The sequence below is a fragment of the Gracilinanus agilis genome, chromosome 2, assembly GCF_016433145.1.
Source record: "Gracilinanus agilis isolate LMUSP501 chromosome 2, AgileGrace, whole genome shotgun sequence".
Classification (NCBI taxonomy): Eukaryota; Metazoa; Chordata; class Mammalia; order Didelphimorphia; family Didelphidae; genus Gracilinanus; species Gracilinanus agilis.
The window spans coordinates 682,980,708-682,999,381 of NC_058131.1; the positions used below are offsets into that span (position 1 = coordinate 682,980,708).

The following is an 18,674-nucleotide window of genomic DNA, read 5'->3' on the forward strand; positions in this document are numbered from 1 at the left end:
AGCCTGATTTTTGGAGTTTTTAAGGTAAATTTCCAGAATGCAATCATTACAATAGATAAGTTTTTGTTTTAAAAGACAAGTGAATCCTGATTCCTGTAGTGAATTAACTTTAAATTTTCCTTTTTAAGTGGAGAGAACTAATCCAATTTGGCATTTTGTGAGCATTATTTTCTAATAGTGTTATTGTTATAGGGGTACAAATTGGTGAGCCCCTGGGTTCGGGAAGGAAACCATTCTCAAGAAGGAGAGGACTCCAAACTTAGCTTAAAAGTAAAAAGAAAGATTTATTAGTAAGATAGGATTAATGGCCAGCAAGACAGCATGAGTGGAGCAGCCATGGGAGGCTCCCCCCCCCCAATCCCTCAATCCTGGAGATTATATACTTTTACAATTGTGGGGACGTGATGCTGTCTCATGATGAGGATGTGATTCTAGAGTGGTAAACACTCAGGTATTCGGTGGAGGGGTGTTGGTCATCTGATCGGGGTCTGCCTGGAGACATGGGGGGTGACCCTCATAGTTTAGGGGACAGATGGATGTCTGAGATACACACCTTGGTGTATTTCTTTATCTATCTCAACATAAAGGAATTCCAAGGACGATGGTCTTTGCCTCAGGAGTCAGGAGGGCAGGAAGGGGGAAGGGAATTCCCCTGTTCACAGCCTGTCTAAGTTAAGGGGTACAGGGTCCCTGCCATCTCTGTACAGTGCCCATGTCATTAATTTTGAAAAAACACAGAACTATTAAATAGTCAGAAAAGCCAGTCTTTGAATTAAGGAAAAGGGGGAACAGGGCTGATCAGGCCTCCACTCAGAGCCAAGCACCACATGTCTTATGCAGAGGATTGAATACTGCTTGTTCTGATCCCCTGGGAATGTCACCCTGCTAGAGGACTACTCCTAGGAACAAAAGAAATTGGGGAATTTATATACCATTTGGGAAGATCCAGGGCCTGGGAAAGATGATTGACATTATCATACAGACTGGATACAATCAAGCCTGGGAAAGGAATCCTAGCCAGAGACTAGGGTGTAAGGGAAGGGGCTACTTACAATGGATACTAAAGGATCGTCCCTGCCCAGGTGTGTCTTCCTGGGAAAGGGTCTCTGGTACCTAGGGGAAGACTACCTAAGACAAAAGGCATTTACCTTTTTCACATTTACCCTAGGGTCCATTATTCAGTCTACAACTGCTAGCCTGAGATTCCCTTCTGGGTGGATTCTCACAGAAACAGGGAACAGGGAACAAGCACAAGCTTTGGGGGTCTCCAACTTACAAGCTATTCCTAAAACTTGGGGTTCTTCAGATCTCACTAGGCCACAAGTTTGGGGTCTCTAGATTCCACGTCCACAATAGCATCACCCATTTGTCCATTTGATTGGTCATCGGTGATCAACCTTTGACCAAAAGAGGGGTGTGTTGACATGGAATCTAGAAACCCCAAATTTATAGCCTAGTAAGATCTGATGAACCCCAAGTTTTAGGACTGGCTTATAATTTGAAGACCCCAAAGCTTGTACTTATTCCCTGTTCCCATGAGAATAATGGACCCTAAGGTAAATGACTATCCTAGCTGGTGGAAGTAAGCATATGCTAAGTACCCTCTTTGTCTTAGGTAGTCTTCCCTACTGTAGCAGAGACCCTTCCCCAAGTAAGACCAACACCTGGGCAGGGACCACCCTTTTAGTAGTCCCTTCCCTGACACCCTAGTCTCTGGCTATGATTCCTTTCCCAAACTTGACTGTATCCTGTCAATATAGTTTGAACACTCCCATTTCCTTAGTATGGTGATGTCAATCATCTTTCCCTGCCCCGGGATCTCCCCAAATGGTATAGAGGTTCCCCAAATTCTTTTGTTCCTGGTAGTCATCATCTAGTGTGGTGGCACTCCCAGGGATAATGTCTGCAGAGTCCAGGGTGTAGACCCGGTAAAAGTTGTGGCGCCAGATTAGAGTCAAGGGCCAAATATTGCATTTATCCCTATCCTGATTACACAGTGGTTTTTCTATTTCCAAGTTAACATCTCCCAGTTAAATTGTGTAATATGGAAAATGGCAGGGTGGAATTCCTGAAAGATACTGGGTCAAGCCTCACTTAGAGTTCTCCAGGGGGGGTCCCCTGGAATCCTGGGTGAGGCTTGACCCTGTATCTTGCAGGAAATCCATTTTCCATATTACAATTGTCAGCTCTTTGAGCTCAGGAACTGTCTTTTGCCTCTTTTTGTAACTCCAGGACTTGGTACAGCTTCCACACAGGAGGCACTAAAGACTGATGGATCGATCGATTGATCATTAGACTACATACAGTTCTGCACCACACTGCCTGCCTTCCTGTTGTCACCACAGCATAGCTCTCAGCCCCCCGAGTCCATCCCAAAGCCCATTCCTCTATCAGCCACACGTCTATCAGCTCTGAACAGGAAAATTCATAAGTGATGAATTGGCAAATACTAGATTAGTACTAGAAAAGAAGATACTGAGAAATACCGCCTGATCTGTGCTGTGTGGCTGTTAAGAGCTGACTGATTAGAAACCCATCCAGGTTCTCTGTTGCTGGGGCAAAGGAGAAGATGAAGGGGACTCAACTGCTCTTTCCAAATACCTAAGGCAGCTGCCATTGCCATGGGTGGAACTGGTGCCCTGACGAACTGATGAAGCTTCCTGCTTTCTCTCCTTCCTGAGGCACACCAGAGAGGGAGAGAGGGAATTTCCTGAGTGATCCTTTTATTTGGTTTATCAGGTCCATAGATGGCCATTGCAAAGGTACTTAGCTTTCAGCAGGGGGCAACAATACTATTTTTAAAAACTACATTTTAGATACTAATAGTACATAAGCTAATTGAGGGCAGGGACTGACTTTTTGGAGGGGTTGGGGGGAGTTCTGTTTGCCATATTGAAGAAATGATCCCATTATTGCTTTGTTATCATTAAAGATCTGATGGGCTTCAGCCAAGCCTTGTGGGTCCAAGTAGACTGGCATTAGTATTTGCATTTAGGAATTATAAATTTTTTTCTTCCATGTAAATGATATTTGTGATAACACAAATGATATTGTAAACTTCAAATAAACATCTTTGTATTTGTGGGTAGCCTTATTTCAGGAGGCAGTCTATCTACCTACCTACCTATCTAAATACATATATGTGGGGCAGCTGGGTAGCTCAGTGGATTGAGAGTTAGGCCTAGAGACGGGAGGTTCTAGGTTCAAATCTGGCCTCAGACACTTCCCAGCTGTGTGACCCTGGGCAAGTCACTTGAACCCCCATTGCCCAACTTCCACCTAGGAGCTAATACACAGAAGTTATTGGTTTAAAAAATAAATAAATACAAATTTTAGAAAATACATATATGTGTGTTCAAATTATAACCGAGAAGGAGCTGATGGTTGTTATTTCAGTTGCATCCAATCCATTTGGAGTTTTCTTGGCAGAGATACTGGAGTGGTTTACCATTTCTTTTTCCAGCTTATTTTAGAGATGAGGAACCCAAAGCAAACAAGGTTAAATGACTTGCCCAGGGTCACAATGGCAAAGTGTCTGAGGTTGGATTTTAAACTCGGGTCTTCCTGACTCCTAATCCTTTGCATCACCCAGCGGATCCATCTGATGATTAGATCAAACTAAAATAATTCCTTCCCATATATTCATCTCTGGTAAATTCCTGAATCTTTACCTATTTATAAATAGAAAAACAAAAAATTAAAACCGTTGGATTCAGGCCAGATAAAGTGAGCTGGCTCCAGTAAAATGTGAAGAGCAAAACAGCTTGGAACTAGGGGAAAGAGAATGTTCTTAAGAAGATCAAGGGAGGGGGCAGCTGAGTGGCTCAGTAGATTGAGAGTCAGGCTTAGAGACCCGGTGTCCTAGGTTTGAATCTGCCCTCAGACACTTCCTGGCTGTGTGACCCTGGGCCAGTCACTTAATGCCCTTATCCCTCCTCTGCCTTAGAACCAATACACAGTATGCATTCTAAATGGAAGATAAGTTCTTTAGAAATCAAATGAAATAATGTCCACAAATCCCCTCGCTGACCTTAAAGACTACATTCGTGTCAGCTATTAGTACGTTATGATTTTCTGCCGTTCCCACCACATAGAATTCCTGCTGTTGAAAGCTGCCCCTGCACTGGCTACGGCGGAGCCTGGTTATAAGTTTGAATGCCGTGGCTTGCGTTTCATGGTATGATCGTGGGCAACTAAATTGTTTTTCTCTGAAATTAAATGCCATTTTTTCAAATGAGGATAGTGTTGAGCTTCTTTGCGTGGGAATGTTAGGAAGAACGGCTCAGGCTGATGGAGGCGAAACTACAGAAAGGACAGATCTCGGGGCAACGAGCGATGATCAATAAGGGAGCCGGATCGGGATGGATCTGATCGGCGGATGCAGAAGGCCCCCAAGGCTGACCGCCTCCCATCTGGCACGGTTCCTCTTTGGGCCACTACAACATGCTCAGAGCCTTCCCCTTGCTTTTTTCATACGATGTGGATGGAGGGAAACACTCTGGCCATCCGTCTGCTCTTTGGCACATGGTGCAGTTCCCCCAGCAGCCTGGAGACTCACCAGGCATTGTCCAAAGCACTGCTGCTTTTTTTTTTTTTTTTTAATATTGGCTCCTTGGCAGAAGAGTGGTAAGGATGGGCAATGGGGGTCAAGTGACTTGCCCAGGGTCACACAGCTGGGAAGTGTCTGAGGCCAGATTTGAACCCAGGACCTGCCGTCTCTAAGCATGACTCGCAATCCACTGAGCTACCCAGCTGCCCCCCACTTCTGCTTTCAATAACGAGTTACGTGATTTGCTCCCATTGCTGTGGAATTAAAAGAAAGTTGAAGGGGGTGTGGGGCTTTTTCATTCGTGCCTGTCTCACGGCTCACCACCGCTCACTTGCTGGGGACGAAGCTCATGAGCATTTCGTCCTGCAAGGAAATGGTGTGTGGCACTATTGTCCTTCTGTGCAAGAAGGAAAGGCCTCAGAGCCACAGGACCTTAGTTCAAATCCTGGTCCCAAGACAACAGCTTTGTGACCTTGGAGCAGTAACTAACTAAACAATCCAAACAATTAGATTTTCTAGCCTTGGTTTCCTTCTTCATAAATTAGAAATGAGACCCACAAATCGAAGCCTCCGGGTCGTACAGGGGATAGAATGCTGGAACCCTAAAATCAGGAAGACCCAAGTTCAAATCTAGAATCAGGCACATAGAGTGGCTGTGGGACCCTGGGCAAGTCATTTCTATTTACCTCAGGTTCTTATCAAATGAGAATTGTAAAGTAGTTGGCACAATAGCCCAGGGTAAATTACTACATAAATATGAGTTATTGTTTTTATTATTGTTATAGCTCTATAAAACTGGAAGAATTGTTTTTAGAACTTTATAAGCCTTAAAGTGTTAAAAAAAAAACCACACACCTTTATGTACTATGAAAATCAATCTTTTTAGCTAGGCTTTAATGAGGGGCGAGCGGGCCCAGGTTGGAACCGAGTGGATCAAAGTGGGAGAGAACGTCCAGCCTGGCTCCCTTTACAGGCACGTGTGTGCATCCCTGCACAGTCCCGTCTGGCCTCGGCTGGCCTCCTTCCTGGAGACATGTGAAACCTTCCTAGGCTGGGGCCTGGCAATGCTTATAAAGCATCTTATGAAGTCGCTTCTAAGGCATGACAGGTAAACCGATCAACAGAAAACGGGTTTTTGAAACACTTTATTTTGGTTAATACTATTCGTCATAGCTGTGTTCGGAATCACCGGGAACACTTAGCTCTTGTTGTTCAGGCAGGGCCCTGGGCTGGCTCTTCAGGGAGTCTGAGCAGAGCAGGGCAGGGCGACGGCTTCAGGAAATAAAAGGTACCAAGGAACAAAGAACTGGAAAATGACTCTCAAACTTCCCAAAGACAGCCTGAGCTGGACTGAAAAGTAGGTGCTGGAGGAAACGGTGGCCCATAACTAGACAGTCATTAAGCCATCGGAGAGGAAGGGCCGGCGAAAGGCAGAGCTCAGGAGGAGGGCTCAGAGCTTGAACTTGTGCTGCTGGGCCTCCAGGTCGTAGAGGCCGATGAGGCGGTCGGCTTCCCTCCACCCTGACAGCAGAGCGCCGTGCGTGGTGGAGTAGAAGGTGCGATGGGTGGCTTCCCCCGCGAAGAGCACCTGCAACTGCGAGTCAAAGGAAGTTAGTCCAAGAGCACAGAAAAGCCGAGGCTTTCTAACTTAGGGGTTTTTCCTACCCTGTTGCCACAGACCAGAGCGTGGAAGAGAAAGGTTTGGGGAGGGGCTGTGTTGTGTTTTGTTTTGTTTTCCACTTAAATATTGGCCAGAGACCCATGTAATAAAAGAGGACGACGTCTAGAAGAAAAAGAGAAATACCTTCAAATAGTGCTTCTGTTCTCTACATTAGGGCTGGGTGTTTTCCATGCATTCTTACAGCAACATGAAAAGGATTCTAGGAGGGCAGTTAGGCGGCTCAGTGGATGGAGAGCCAGGCCTGAAGTCAGCAGGACCTGGGTTCAAATCTGGCCTCAACCATTTCCCAGCTGTGCAAGGGCAGTCCTTGGGCAAGTCATTTACCCCACCTTGCCCAAGCCTTCCAGCTCTTCCACCTTGGAACCAATACACAGCACTGCTTGTAAGACAAAGAGTTTGGGGTTTTTGTTTTTTTAAAGGCTACTAAGCCAGCAATTAAGAGAGGATATGGGGCTCCTCCATAGTGAGTGAAGCTGATGAATTAAAAGGAAACCGAAGCCTCATTTTGTTTCACACCTACGTCTCTGTATGGAAGCAGGAGCTCTTCCCCCTCAACAGGATGTAAACTTCTTAAAGTCAGCCAGTCTGTTTTTGGTTTTGCTTTTTGTGTCCTCAGGGCCAAATAAGAGTTAATTTTTGTTGAATTAAACTAAACCCAAATAAATTCAAAGGAAAAATGAAAAACCGTCATACCAGGGGCGTTTCACACCCCCACTCCCAATGACTGCAGCTAACAGGACGTGCTGTTCTCTGGTGTCCTCGTGCCTCTGATTTAAAGAATCGAGTGGATAAACTCAATCCGAACAACTCCTACACACTTCTTTAGAATCAGCCGATCCAACGTATAAGTTAAGTTTGAGGATGAATCAGATAACCAAATGGCCTGGGGTTGGATGAATACATTAGACAGGCCTCTGGGTCCAGGGTGGGAGCATCAGCAGGACCTGACAGTGTTCCTAAGTGAAGCCATTACAGATTGTTGGAGTTCCATCAGGCACGGCCAAAGGGTTGGCTTGCTTTGCCTGACTGTAGCTCTTTGACCTAACGGGGTAGTAGAGGGAAGTGGTGAGGATGCCATTGGGAAGTAACAACATTGCTGGGTTTTTTTTTTTGTTGTTTTTTTAAACCCTTAACTTCTGTGTATTGGCTCATAGGCAGAAGAGTGGTAAGGGTGGGCTATGGGGGTCTAGTGACTTGCCCAGGGTCACACAGCTAGGAAGTATCTGAGGCCAGATTTGAACCTAGGACCTCCCATCTCTAGGCCTGGCTCTCAATCCACTGAGCTACCCAGCTGCCCCCCACAATGCTGTTTTTTAAAGCACCTACAAAAAGTTTTTTTTTAAAGAGGTCGAAGGGCAACAAGGTGGCCCGATGGATAGAGCAAGGCCTGGCGATGGGAGGTCCCGGGGTTCAGATCTGACCTCAGACACTTCCTGGACAAGTCACTCAACCCCCACTGCCTAGCCCATACTGCTCTCCTGCCTTGGAACCTACCCCTAGTACCAAGTCCGAGACAAAAAGTAAAGGTTTTAAAAAAAGCCTGGCCCCAGGCAAGAGAAGCATCAGCCCCGGCCATCCAAGAAGGGGAGACTTACCTTGGTGCTTAAGGGGTCTGGAGGAAGAGGCTGGGCAAGTGTATCGACGTCGTCTCCGGAGCTGCCCACGGCGACGTAGCTGTAAGACCCTCTGGTGTAGGGGGCACTGTGCCACCTGGACCGGAGGATACTCCTAGGCCCGGAGAGCTGTGGATTTCCTGAACCCCAGAGATGCAGCAGGTTAACACAGCACTCCCTCCCGTATGTTTGCAATTTGCTTTTCATTTTAAAGACTGGGCATTTTCCAAAATGAAAGACACTACCAGGAAGAAAACCAAGTCATACAGTGTATTAGCAAAAGGCTCCTTCTGCTGGGTCAGCTTTCCTAACTCTAAACAAACAGGAGAGCAATGCGATCTAGTGGACAAAGCAGATGCTTACCAGTCAGTAACGGATTAAAAGGGGGCGAAAGTGGGATCTGACCCAGCAATTCTGTGTGACCTCCACAATGGCATTTTCCCTTTTGGAGTTCGTCTGTCAAATCTGGTGTCAAAGTGCCTGTTTTAACTCTGGGTCACTGAAAGAGGCAGGCACGACTGAAGCTATACCTCACAGCCAAGCACTTTTCATCCATCTGTGTCCTTCTACCCTTAGCAATCCACAGACCAAGTCTATCCTGAGACAGGCTGAAATACGGCACTCAGGAGCGGGCGGTCGATCCCAAACAAATACAAGGCAGCCTCGTGTGGCACATAAGGGACAAGAGGTACCTGTTATTCTCCTTAAGACTTGGGTCAGAGAAGAACGCACTTCCTCATCAGAAAGAGTTTCCATAAATTCTGACTCGTTTCCAGCAATGAATCCACAGAGAACGTGGGTAGACCTGTCCAGACAGAAACCATCTTTCACTGGAAGGGAAGTCGTTTGGGTACAGAACAGACAAGCAAACAAGAGAATCCCTCCCGGCCTCTTCAGAGCTGGATCTCTGGCGACCACTCAAGGAGGGGCTGGAGACAGGAATGTTGCACGATGGGCAGGCCGGCTTTGTGCCAGCCCCCCCTCACGGTCCCGAGCATGTAGCCCTTTTCCCTGCTGACCCAGTACTTTAACAACCCAAGTGTTGTGTTCGTCCCATGTTTCCTCATTCTGTCCCACTGTTCTGAATCTTCTTTGCTTTTTATCTCTTTTAACATTTTTCCTCTTGACTACACTATACCAACTTAGATCCCTCCCCACAAATCTTTTTTTTAATCTTTAATCTTCCCCACAAATCAGTTCATTCAATCTCTAAATTGCTCAGAATAGGGGCAGCTGGGTGGCTCAGTAGATTGAGAGCTAGGCCTAGAGATGGGAGGTCCTAGGTTCAAATCTAGCCTCAGACACTTCCTAGCTGTGTGACCCTGGGCAAGCCACTTGACCCTCATTGCCTAATCTTACCACTATTCTGCCTTGAAGCCAATACACAGTATTGACTCCAAGATGGAAAATAAGGGTTAAAAAAAAAAAAGTAAATTACTCAGAATAATCTGGAATATCATCACCACACATGTATATGTATATTATACATGCATACATGTGCATGCACTCATAACAAGACGGTTTTACATGGCTAATATTATATAGTATAAAGGCAGTGTGATGGAGCTATTGGTTACAGTCCGGAGGACAAGGGTTCAAATCTTGCTTCTTGACACTTACTAGCTTTGTGAACCCAAGAAAGTCCTTGAGGCAGCTCTCAAGGACTAATGCACTCACTTCTGGATGGGTCTGGAGATGCTTCCATACATATACACACGTAGGGCAAAATAAGTGTGTATGTGTGTGTCCCTTGACTTCTCCAGCTCCCAAGAGCAGGTCATCACAACCCACCTGTGACTCGGCAGACTCGTCCTCAGATGCTGCTTAAGGCACAGAGAAGGGGTTTGCCTGGGTTCACAAAGCTAGTGTCAAGAAGCAGGATTCCAACCCATGTCTTCCAGCACTCCATCCCCTTACTTTTCCCATAGAATGCTGCCCAAGTCAAACTGTACTCGGTAATTGAGCATTGCTACTCTGATATGATTCCAGTGAATACTGTTTTCATCCTCTGCATCGTCTGTGCACTTAAGATCATAAATCAGGAGGACATCCTGGGTCATCTAAGTCAGTGCCCTCATTTTACAGATCAGGAAGTCGAGGCCCGAAGGTTAAGTGATTGGCCAAAGCAGTAAGTAGTAGAGGCTAGATTCGAACTCCAAATATACTCTTTTCACTTCACCTTGCTCCAATCTTGCCTCAGGAGCAGATTAAACTTCTCATGGCTACCATCCCTGTGTCTGACTTCCTCTGGAACCCTCAGCACCCGTGAATTATGGGTGCCATTACCTACCCTCCCCAGGACTCAAACCTGCCTGGCCCTGAATGTAGCCATCCAGCAGGGATCTGATCAAAAACACGTAGACTTACACGAGACTTATTTCCCTTCTTGATGGGCGCTGAACCAGTCTAGCGGTTGGGCATGAGGATTCAATTCCTTATGTCACTCTAGCAACTTGAGCTTCCCTTGGATGCAAACTCCCTGAATTGTCAGGAACACAGTTGGAACTTTCTACATCATCACCCACTCATGATTCAGTACTGAGGAATGTCTCAAAAAATAATAATAATACATACTCCTTGGGGGGCAGGACTATAAAGCCAACAAGCTTTTGGAACCATATGTCCTGTAGCTCAGCCCTGACATCATTGAAGGGCGATGTGTCCTCCCACACCACCTGGATTTGCTGGCAGTCCGGCTCCCAGAAAGGTTCTTCAAACTCCAGGAATATTTTATTATTGGTTCCAAAGCCCAGTCTCCTGATCACTTCTGTTTTCCTACGGGGTAGTTGTGGGCTGAAAAAGGTAGCCATTTTCTCTTTGAGAAAACCTGAAATATATCAAATGAGAGTGGACTGATCAAAACCTGGATAAAAGGTTGGGATGAAAGAAGATAAGATGAATTAATGATTAGGGAGAAGCACACAAATGTCTCAGCTTCAAATCCCAATGGTTAGGCTAGTTCTAATACAGTCAATGTTTTGAGAGTAGAATAGCCTAGCATGAAAGAGAAGGAACTTTTGAAGATGCTGACTTGGAGAACTAAGTAAAGAGAAGATTAAAATGATTATAGGAATCTTCTCAGGAGACCAGATATCCAAGGGCAAGAAATACTCTGTCCCACTACACTAGAGCCTTCTGGAATAAAACTCCTTACTTTTTTTTTTTTTTTTTTAACTCTTACCTTCTGTCTTAGAATCAATACTAAGTATTGGTTCCAAGGCAGAAGAGCAGTAAGGGCTAAGCAATAGAGGTTAAGGGATTTGTCCAGGGTCACAGAGTCAGGGAAGCACCTGAGGCCAAATCTGAACCAAGTTCCTTCCTTTTAATGCCACTGCTCAACATGTACAATGTCACTAAGAACAAGAAGAGATTTTTTTGTCAATAAATAAATAAATGGGCAATCTAATGGAATCATCTGAAATCACACATGGAAAGTTTTAAGATCTCAGTCTCATGCAATATCCAGGGCCCAGCCCAATTGGAATCTCAATCCAGGAAGACTGCTACATCCAAAAATTTAGTCAATGAAAAAAAGTGACTTAGGATAACTCTCACTCTATGACACACTAGCTATATGTCCTTGGACAAATTACTGAATCTGCTTCAATCTCTTTGCTAATTTGTTAAATGAGGGAGTTAGTTCAGATACTCCCTAAGGGCTCCAACTCTAAACTCTGTGATGATATGACTACCCCTATGAAAGAAAGCATTCCTGTAAAACTAATGTACAACTAGTCCAAAATCTTTTGTGTGTTCAAGGCTTAAAGGTGCCAAAAATGGGTCATTCAAATATGAACAATGAGGAGAGGCTTCTTTTGGCTCCAATAATTTTAATCTTAATAACTGGGAAACGTCCAACCTCATGAAGAAAAGTGTCTTAAATTTTCACGCCATCATGACCTTTTTCAGCTGAAAGCAAAAGTGTCTAAGTGACTTCTTATTCTAGTCTAATATTTATAGTGGTTGACATTTGTCAGTTTTTAAAAACTCTTAACTTCTTTACAATTGGTATAATGCTATATATTGGTTCCAAGGCAAAAGAGCAGTAAGGGCTAAGCAATGAGGTCCAGGGTCACAAAGCTAAGAAGTGTCTAAGGTCATGAACCCAGGACTTCTCACCTCCAGTCCTAGCTGTCAATCCACTGAGCCGCGTAGCTGCCTCCTATATAGTTTTAAGGATCCTAAAACATCCTTTCATGCGAGCCTCCTTGCAACGCTTACTCAAAGGATCATGATGTCCATTTACAGGTAAGGAAGCTAACAGGCAGAAAGGTAAAGTAACAGCTCTCTGCTAATACACTGGAAGAGAAACCTGGGATCCCAAAGGGTCCTGGCAGGACTGAATGGTGGGGAGCCACTGTCGGGGTGACATTCATCTCTCTTAAAGTTTAAGTCCTACATCAACTCTCAAACATGTAATGCACAAACGTAGCACCGAGGAGCGCCGAGCTAGACAATCTCACTCCACTTTACGTGAGGACTTGATAGGATTTCAAATCTCATGGGAAGTGCCAGCTACAAGAGTTAGTGGAGTCTCGGACCAAGTTCTCCAGATGGAGGCAGAGGAGAGTTCTACTGGGTCCCTTGAAGGCTCTTCGCTATCGTGTCTAGTTCTGGGTATCTCGTCTTAGAAGAGCATTAACAAGCTCAAAACCGAGCCCAGAGGACAAGGATGTGCAGGGCCTCGAAGCTGCAACAAAGAAAGGAAAATACCGGGCTCGGGATCCAGAGACCCAGATTCTTGTGCCTATCAGCTGTATGGCCAGAGACAAGTGAATTTATCGGAGTCTCAGATTCCTTGACTGTAATATGGCAATAATGATGCCTGGAATACTTGTCTTATAAGGTTGTTGTAAGGCTCAACTGAGTTAATTGAGCAAAGCACTTTGTGAACCTCAAAGTGCTCTTACTAATGACACTGATATTTCCATACTTTCTCTTAAAACGACGGAAGGAAGAAAAGAAGCACTTATTAAGTATCTTCTATGTGCGAAGCACTTTACAAACATCTCATATAATTCTCCCCAGAGCCCTGGGAGGCAGAGGTCATCATTATTCCCATTTTACAAATGAAGAAATGGAAGCACCAGCTCTGAATCACTTTGCCAATCAGGGTCTGAAGCACATCCACTGAACCACCTGGCTGCCTCTGGGTAGGAAACTTAGAAGGCATGTGACAGTGGGTTTCAAATAGCTAAAGGCTGTTCCCTTTGGCTGGATGACCTCTGCATGGATATGTGCAGGAATCCCTCCAACCCCTGCCATTCTATAATGACCCCTAAGGCTGCAGCCCAAGTCAGCTCCTCACTAGGGAAAGCTGCAGCTGCACAGTTCTAGGAATCCTTCAAAACCTGGCATTTACCATTTATTTTTATGACCTTCGCCTTAGTGATCCATACCTCTATGCAGCCTGATAATTCAGCAGTAATCTTCTTTTTCTTCCCAGACTTCTTGGTTTTTGCCCCAGTCCTCAAGCTGAACTTTACTCTCATATTCAGCCAATTCTACATTTTACCAAATTTTCAAACTACTTTGTATTCATTGAAAAAATTTTCTTAAGAAATGCACAATCATAAAAATCAGAGCTTTAACTTCTCATTGATTTCTTCTAGCTTAGGGCTTACACCTTGTTTCTGGAATGAAAAGATCGCAGATCAGAGCTGAAAGGAACGTTAGAGGTCAATGAATCCAAACCTCTATTTTACAGATGAGAAAATGATTTGCTCAAGGTCCCATATGTAGGGAGTGGCAGAATCAGGATATGAATTCATATCTTGTGCCTTGTTGAGTACTCTTTCTATTGCAGTTATTATTGAGTCGTTTTTTCATCATGTCCAACTTTTTTCAACTGTTACCTTCTGTCTTAGAATCAATACTAAGTATTGGTTCCAAGGCAGAAGAGTAATAAGGCGAGACAATTGGAGTTAAATGACTCACCCAGGGTCACACAGCTAGGAAGTGTTTGAGGCCAGATTTGAACCCAGGACCTTCCATCTCCAGGCATAGCCTTCTACCCACTGAGTTATCTAGCTGTCCCATGTCCAACTCTTCTTGGCCTTATTTGGGGTTTCCTTGGCAAAGTCACTGGAGTGGTTTGTCATTTCCTTCTTTAGCTCGTTTTACAGATGAGAAAATTAGGGAAAACTGACTTGCCCAGAATCACACAGCTAGTAAGGTCTGAGGTCAGCTTTGAACTTTGAAGAAGATGAGTCTTCCTGACTTCATCCACTGTACCACTTGGCTGCCTTCCTATACTGTTATCTTACCTTTATTAACACCTTATTTCAAACAAATGAAATAATCACTTATCGACCACATTTTTCTCAATGAGATTTAACCTTTGTCTTTTACAGGAAGAATATGATTTCCTCAGCTATGGGAATAGCTTCCATCAACAAAGATTGTAACCTATCAATGATGCAGTGGATCATAGGAATCTTACAGGTCATCTAGTGAGTCCCTTGATTTATAGCAAAAAAAACCTGAGGCCCTTGATGAAGGAATTTGTCCAAGGTCTCACACTTCCTATATGGAAGGAAAGTGGTTCCCTCCTTCCCAATCTAACCCACTATATCATGTCATTCTCTGGCTCAAATCCATCAGTAGTTCAAAAATGACAGCTACATCTTAGGGAGCATAAAGAGGATCACTGACCTGGCCAGAGTCACATAACCAGTAGTCATCTGTTTGTTAGTAGGCGGAATTTGAATACAGGTCTTCTTAACTCCAAGTTCAGCACTCTTTCCACTAAATCTCTCCCTCTTTACTAAGGAGGACCACTAAGTGGAGCAGTGGAGCAGGAAGACTTCATCTTCCATAAGTTCAAATCTGGTCTGGCTTGAGATACTTTATAACTGTATGATCCTGGAAAAGTCACTTCACCCTGTCTGCCTCAGTTTCCTCATCTGTAAAATGAGCTGGAGAAGGAAATCAAACTACTCCAGTATCTCTGCCAAGAAAACCCTAGAATCACAAAACAACTAAAGTGACTGAATAATAATAACAACAATAACTAAGAAGGAAGAGTGGTATAGATATTTTTTAAAAGGCAGCAGGTGCAAGTCAGGAGACCCTGGTTTGAATCTCAATTCCACCATTTATTATTTGGGAGATCCTGTGCAAGTGGCTTAATTTACCCGACTCATTTTTTCTCATTTTTAAAATGGACATGATAATACCTAGTTCATAGTTTTTGTTTGGAGGAAGACACTTTGCAAACTTTAACAGGTTATACAAATGGGAATGATGACTGTTAAAATTTAAATTAGCTTATTAACATAAGCAAAGATGAAATAAGACACATGGCTACAGTTTTAAGTTAGGGCTAGGCAAGGGACAACTAGGTGACTCTATGGGTTGAGAGCCGGGCCTAGAAATAGGAGGTCATGGGTTCAAATCTGGCCTCAAACACTTCCTACCTCTGTGACCCTGGGCAAGTAACTTAACCCTCTACCTAGCCCTCACCACTCTAGCGCCTTAAGATCAAAATATGGTATTGATTCTAAGATGGAAGGTAAAGGTTTAAAAAAAAAAAGGTAGGGCTAGACACAAGAGGTATAGTCATTTTATGAGTTTGGATTAAAAATGTAGCAAGAGAAAAGAGACAAAAAAGTGTTTACCTAAAGGGACAGTGACTATAACATGATGTGCTGGGAATGTCTGTCCATCTTCACATTCCACTTGTACTGGAAATCTCTCCTTTGGAGAATGTTCAGCTCTGAAGGAGCCATTCCAGTGAATGGTCTTCACTGGTTTGTTAAACAGTATAACATTTTTTGGCAAAGAAGTCATCATGCAGTTTGTGAGGCCTTCGTACCCCCTAGGAGAGTTATGATACACATCAGAATTTATTTCAGAAAAGCCAGATGGCTGAAATCCATTTTAAAAATTGTTCCCATAAAACAAAGCTGTGTAATTGAAATGATCAAGCTTGGATCTGGAAGAGCTAAGCTGATGTACCTCCTTCCCTTCACTGCAGAGATGGGGAACTCTGGATGGAAGGCTGAGGCATTGGTTGATTAGTTAGTACTAAATTGCTTCTTTTTTTCTTTTATATTATTTGTTACAAAGGAAGGCTTGCTGGGCAAGGGATGGGGAAGGGCTATATTCAAAAATGAAAATAATGTAACAAGAAGCATCAGTAAAAAATTGTTCCACATTCCCCCCAAAACTTCCTGAAGTCAGAGCTGTTTTAGCTAGTTCTAACATAGAGAACAATACAATTATAAATTAAAAAAAACACCCAACTCCTAAGATTTTCTATCCAGTCTAACTTCTGGGTCTGCTTATACTAGATCTATCATATTTATTTCTGGGCAATAGTTCATCATACAGCAACAAGAAGTCAGTTTCCTGCAAGAACAAAAGTCTCACACAGTTAACAAGAGAATCAAAGGCAAAATACTGGCTTCCCAAAATGGTTCAGTGGGGGAGTGTGTGTGTGTGGGGGGGAGGGAACCACAGGGATACTATGTCAAAAAAAAATACTTCTATTTTCTCTTGAGATTAAGCAAACTATAAAACTTTTTTTACCCTTTTACAAATGAGAGAGATTTGAGGAAGTTGGTTGGGGGGGCGGGGTGCTCAGAGACAGAAAAATGGAAATGTGACGTTTTAAAATCCTCTCACCTCCCCCACTCCCCCCAAATTTGAGCTTTTTCTCTGGAACACTAGAAAAGCTGCTGTTCATTCTAAGACTGAGTCACAGGGCATCCTCATTTGGGTCAGACCACTATAAATGATCTTCAGACTAAAGTTACAACTACCTCTGGGGGTACACTATGAAGTGGAATCTACTTACTCAGTAAAGGTACAATCTAGCCCAGGCAACGTGGCGTATTCCCCAAAGGGTCCTAAGGCAACCAAATCCATACTGTGGCTCCCACTCACGCAGCACTCTAGGTTGAAGAAAGTGTTCAGGATGGACAGTTTAAGATTCTTTGTTTCTTCATCTTCCGTCCACTCAGACATGTGCCTATTGATCGACTCCTTCAGGAATTCCCCCACGCTGGCAACAGGAGTCTCTGTCATATGGAGGAACTCCCGGGTCTGGTCTAACAGGGTATAAAACAGATGAGCTACATCTTCTACCAACTTGAGATTCACATCTTTGCCAGAGCTGGAGAAGGACACCGAGGGCAGCCCGGGGTGGCCACCGACTTCAATAAGCTGATTTTCCTCCGACATCTCTTTCTCACCCAACAGGCCATACTCTAAAGCCAACTGGAAGACCGGGTTTTGCTTGGAGGGCCCATGAATCCAGTGTGCCCCAATCTCAACCACACCACCTGAGGGAGTGCAAGGAAGGTGGGAACAAAGTTCATCCTCTTTTCTGCTTCCTTACTTCCCCTCCCTCTGGAGCTTGACCTTCCTCCTCTCACTTTCCAACCAAGTTCAATCGCCTTTGCCACCCCGGGGCATTCTAGGCTCTACTCAAACCCCACCCCCAGCACATCTAGGCCTCAGTTTCCACCACAGTAAGAGATCTGGACAGCGTACACGATGCTCAAGGTCCTTCTGGAGGAACCTAGGGAAGGAGCTTCATTGGCCCCGGGTCCCACTGTCACCCTGCCGGCAGGGGACTGCGCTGGACGACTTCTAAGGTCCAGGCGTCCCATGACCTTCTCCGATGACCAGGATCAGGGGACAGTGGGTCTCCCCAGTCCCTCAACCCACCCATCCCCACTCCTATGCCCTGGTTGAAGCGGGTCCCTGTTTCTACCAGAAGTTGCGGGCAGGGACCGGAGTGCCCCCTGCCAGAGCAGGGGAACTCGGACGAATTGGCGGGAGGGGGCACGTTACCGAAGGCTGACTCCGAGCGGATGCGGCCCCCGCAGCGGTCAGTAGCCTCCAGAAGCCGCAGGTTCCGGAAGCAGTGGTGCCGACAGAGCCGCTGCGCTGCCCCGAGCCCCGCGATGCCGCCGCCGATCACCAAGATGGTGGGGCTCGGGGAGTAAGACCTGCCTCCGCTGCTTCCCTCCATGAGACTCTTTCGGGTGCGATGCGTTTTGGCTACTGAGACGCACCTCAACCTGGACTAAATCGTGACTAAAGCTCCGCCTCTGGCCTGGGATCCGGCTCCGCCTCTGGTTACGGACGCTCTGCCCCCACCTCCGCCTCTGTCTCCGCCCCGACGCTCTGAGCCCGCCCCTTCCCGCCCGGGCTGTTCGGACCCCACCCTTGCCCCGCCTCCGTTCTGACCACGCCCTTTCCTCCTGGGTCCGGTCCGCCCTAGCCACGCCCCTACTCCAATCACGGCTAGTCCTTCGATTGCGCTCTAACCCCTTCTAGCGCCCACCCTGGCCTTGCCCTGGCCCTCCCTCCCAGTAGCTCCGCCCCAGATCCCATCCAGGCTCCTAAACTTTTCTTTTTCCCCCGGGCTTTAACTTGGGCGCAGCCCCGCTCCGAACAGACTCCAGCTCTAACCCCTCCCCCTCCGATTCTGCCCGCGCCCCATCTAATTACACTCAGGTTACGCCCCTCCCGCTCGGGCTCCACCTTCACCCGGCTCTCTCTCTTTTCCCCGCCCCTTTGGCTCAGGCTCTCTCCCCTTCCCCAGGCTCCTCGTCTGCCATATCCAGCACATAACGGCTCCGCTGCTATTCCTGTCCGCACAACCTAGTCCACCAGTGGTCAGTCACCGGCCGTGTACCACTCCTACCTCTCTAATGTTTTTATTCTTAGTCATTCGTATCTGACTCTTCCTGGCCCCATCCAGCTCATTTTACAGATGAGGAAACCGAGGCAGATGGAGTTAAGTGGCTTGTCCTGGGTCACACAGCTAGTACACGTCTGAGGTTGGATTTGAACTCTTGAAAGATGACTCTTCTGG

The 18,674-nt window shown here is 45.5% G+C and overlaps 1 protein-coding gene across 3 annotated transcripts; it reads right to left on the bottom strand.

Moving 5' to 3' along the window:
- Nucleotides 1–5,678: 5,678 nt before the first annotated feature.
- Nucleotides 5,679–17,830, bottom strand: PAOX (polyamine oxidase). 3 transcript variants are annotated; one of them, XM_044662870.1, is made up of 7 exons: nt 17,645–17,830; nt 16,644–17,130; nt 15,463–15,662; nt 10,418–10,670; nt 8,536–8,648; nt 7,826–7,983; nt 5,917–6,143 (listed from the first exon to the last, which is right to left on the bottom strand). In XM_044662870.1, exons 1-7 carry the CDS (start codon nt 17,823–17,825, stop codon nt 6,000–6,002), a joined length of 1,536 nt encoding a protein of 511 aa, XP_044518805.1. In that variant the 5' UTR covers nt 17,826–17,830; the 3' UTR covers nt 5,917–5,999. The 3 variants fall into 3 exon arrangements, with proteins under 3 accessions (XP_044518806.1, XP_044518805.1, XP_044518807.1); XM_044662871.1 differs by lacking the exon at nt 7,826–7,983 and having other exon boundaries at nt 5,679–6,143; XM_044662872.1 differs by lacking the exon at nt 5,917–6,143 and having other exon boundaries at nt 7,891–8,084.
- Nucleotides 17,831–18,674: the final 844 nt, after the last annotated feature.